General features: G+C 53.3%; 1 protein-coding gene across 1 annotated transcript in view; it reads left to right on the top strand.

The window, feature by feature from the left end:
- NPAS1 (neuronal PAS domain protein 1) overlaps window positions 1-2,453 on the top strand; it is a gene marked incomplete at its 3' end in the record, with an annotated part of 31,584 nt that overhangs the window by 10,849 nt on the left and 18,282 nt on the right. The window contains exons 4-5 of the mRNA XM_011963141.1: window positions 753-851; window positions 1,142-1,231. Coding sequence (XP_011818531.1) covers window positions 753-851; window positions 1,142-1,231 — 189 coding nt within the window. The remainder of the gene's footprint in view (window positions 1-752; window positions 852-1,141; window positions 1,232-2,453) is intronic.

The raw sequence follows: 2,453 nt of genomic DNA, 5'->3' as shown, positions 1-2,453 counted from the left end.
CCTTCCTTCCTTCCTTTCTCTCTCTCTCTCTCTCTCTCTTTTTTGAGACGGAATCTGGCACTGTCGTCCAGGCTGGAGTGCAGTGGCGTGATCTCGGCTCAATGCAACCTCCGCCTCCCAGGTTCAAGCGATTCTCCTGCCTCAACCTCTCGAGTAGCTGGGACTACAGGCGCCCACCTCCACACCCGGATAATTTTTTTTATTTTTAGTAGAAACGGGGTTTCACCATATTGGCCAGGCTGGTCTCGAACCCCTGACTTTGTGATCCACCCGCCTCTGCCTCCCAAAGTGCTGGAGTTACAGGTGTGAGCCACCTCGCCCAGTCTGTTGGTTTCTTATTTATTGATTTTTATGGGATCCCTAAGCAGAGATGTTAGTTTCTTGCTTGCTGTTCAACTGTCCCTGGTCTGAGAGCCCAGTAGGAGTGCGGGGGTTGCTGGGCTGTCCTGGTCGCCATTGCACCCCCAGCAATGCCTAGTGCAGGACCATAGGGAGAGTAGGTATTCAGGGAGTTTTTGTGAATGAATGGGTGGACGAATGAATGAGTCCCTCTGTGCACCCCCTGGCCCGTCTGTCTCTTTGAGTCAGTCTGTCACTCACTGTCGCACCCACCTGTGTGTCCCACGCCCCAGGTCTCTCCCCCATGGGTGCCCCAATACCCCAAGATGTCTACAGGCTTTAGGGGAAGAGAGGGAGGTTTGTAGACTGGCTCCCTGGGGACCTGCCCTGGGCAGGGTCAGCCAGACTAACAGGCTTCATCCTTCCATCTGCCCCCAGCCCCAGGCCGCCGCGGTCCCGCAGCGCTGGTCTCCGAAGTCTTCGAGCAGCACCTGGGAGGTCACATCTTGCAGGTGAGTGAGGCCCCTTCCCTCCCCGCTGCTCCTTGCCGCCACCTAGCGGCCGCCTCTGGAGAACAGCAGCCTCTTCAGCATCCGTCCATGGTGGGGGGTACCTGGACTGGGAAGCCGAATGCTCAAGATCCCCCCATTCCCTGCCCCTTCCGAGGACCACTGAAGCCCCCTCCCCACCAGAACAGTCCACCTCAGGCGGAGACCCAGGTTTCAGAACCTCTTACCACTTGGCGGCTGGACAGAGGGACAACAGGTCCACCCTTCCCCCTGCCTGTCTCTCCCGGCTCTAGTCCCTGGATGGCTTTGTGTTCGCCTTGAATCAGGAAGGAAAATTCCTCTACATCTCAGAGACAGTCTCCATCTATCTGGGTCTCTCACAGGTAAGGGACCCCCAGTGGACCTGGATTGGCTCAGCCACCATCTCCCTTGCCAGGCCCATGCATGCCCCTCCTCTCTCCTGGCCTCACTATTGCAGCAAGAAAAATGGACTGGATCTCTGTGGTCCCCAAAGTGTGTTCCTTGGCAACCCACATGGCACCCAACACGGTTCATCCTCGAAGGCAGAGAAGGGCTATTTTTTATTTTTATGTTTTTATTTATTTATTTATTTTTGAGATGGAGTTTTGCTCTTGTTGCCCAGGCTGGAGTGCAGTGCACGATCTCGGCTCACTACAACCTCCACCTCCCAGGTTCAAACAATTCTCCTGCCTCAGCCTCCCGAGTAGCTGGGACTATAGGCACGTGCCACCACACCTGGCTAACTTTTTGTATTTTTAGTAGAAACGGGGTTTTACCATGTTAGCCAGGATAGTCTAGATCTCCTGATCTCGTGATCCACCCGCCTCAGCCTCCCAAAGTGCTAGGATTACAGCATGAGCCACTGTGCCCGGCTGAGGAGGGCTGTTAAAGTAACAGGTAGATCTGAGGAAAGCAGGTTCACTGAAGGATCAGTTTGCCAATGACTGGCGGGCCAGATGCACCATATTTGCCAACACTTGTTTCCTCTTAACAATTTTAAAGGTTTAGAGGCCCAGCACACCGGCTCATGCCTATAATCCCAACACTTTGGGAGGCTTAGGCAGGAGGATCACTTGAGGCCAGGAATTCAAAACCAGCCTGGGCAACACAGTGAGACATCCCACCACTACCACCCCCTCCATCTCTACAAAAAACCTTAGAAATTAGCCAGGCACGGTGGCACACTGTTGTCCTAGCTACTCAGGAGGTTAAGATGGGAGGACTGCTTGAGCCCACAGGGTCAAGGCGGCAGTGAGCTGTGATGGAGCCACTACACTCCAACCTGGACAATAAAGTGAGGCTCTGCCTTTAAAAAAAAAAAAAGAAAAAAGAAAAAGAAAAAGGTTTAGAGCAATTAGTATTGGAAGGGATTGAGGTATTGAGGTTTACTGGCTTTGGAAGGTTTTTGTGGTATTCTGGTTGATCAGCTTGCATTTCTGTCTTTATCTCAAGCTCTTGTTTTCACCCCAGCTCCTGCAGTTGGAGGCTAATGAGTAAGTAAAAGAAGGGCAGATGGCCGGGCATAGTGGCTCACGCCCATAATCCCAGCACTTTGGGAGGCCGAGGCAGGCGAATCACCTGAGG

Source organism: Colobus angolensis, unplaced genomic scaffold, assembly GCF_000951035.1.
Source record: "Colobus angolensis palliatus isolate OR3802 unplaced genomic scaffold, Cang.pa_1.0 Scaffold60, whole genome shotgun sequence".
In the NCBI taxonomy this organism is placed as follows: Eukaryota; Metazoa; Chordata; class Mammalia; order Primates; family Cercopithecidae; genus Colobus; species Colobus angolensis.
The sequence above is the reverse complement of the archived record's forward strand: the minus strand, read 5'-3'. Positions and strand labels throughout refer to the sequence as shown.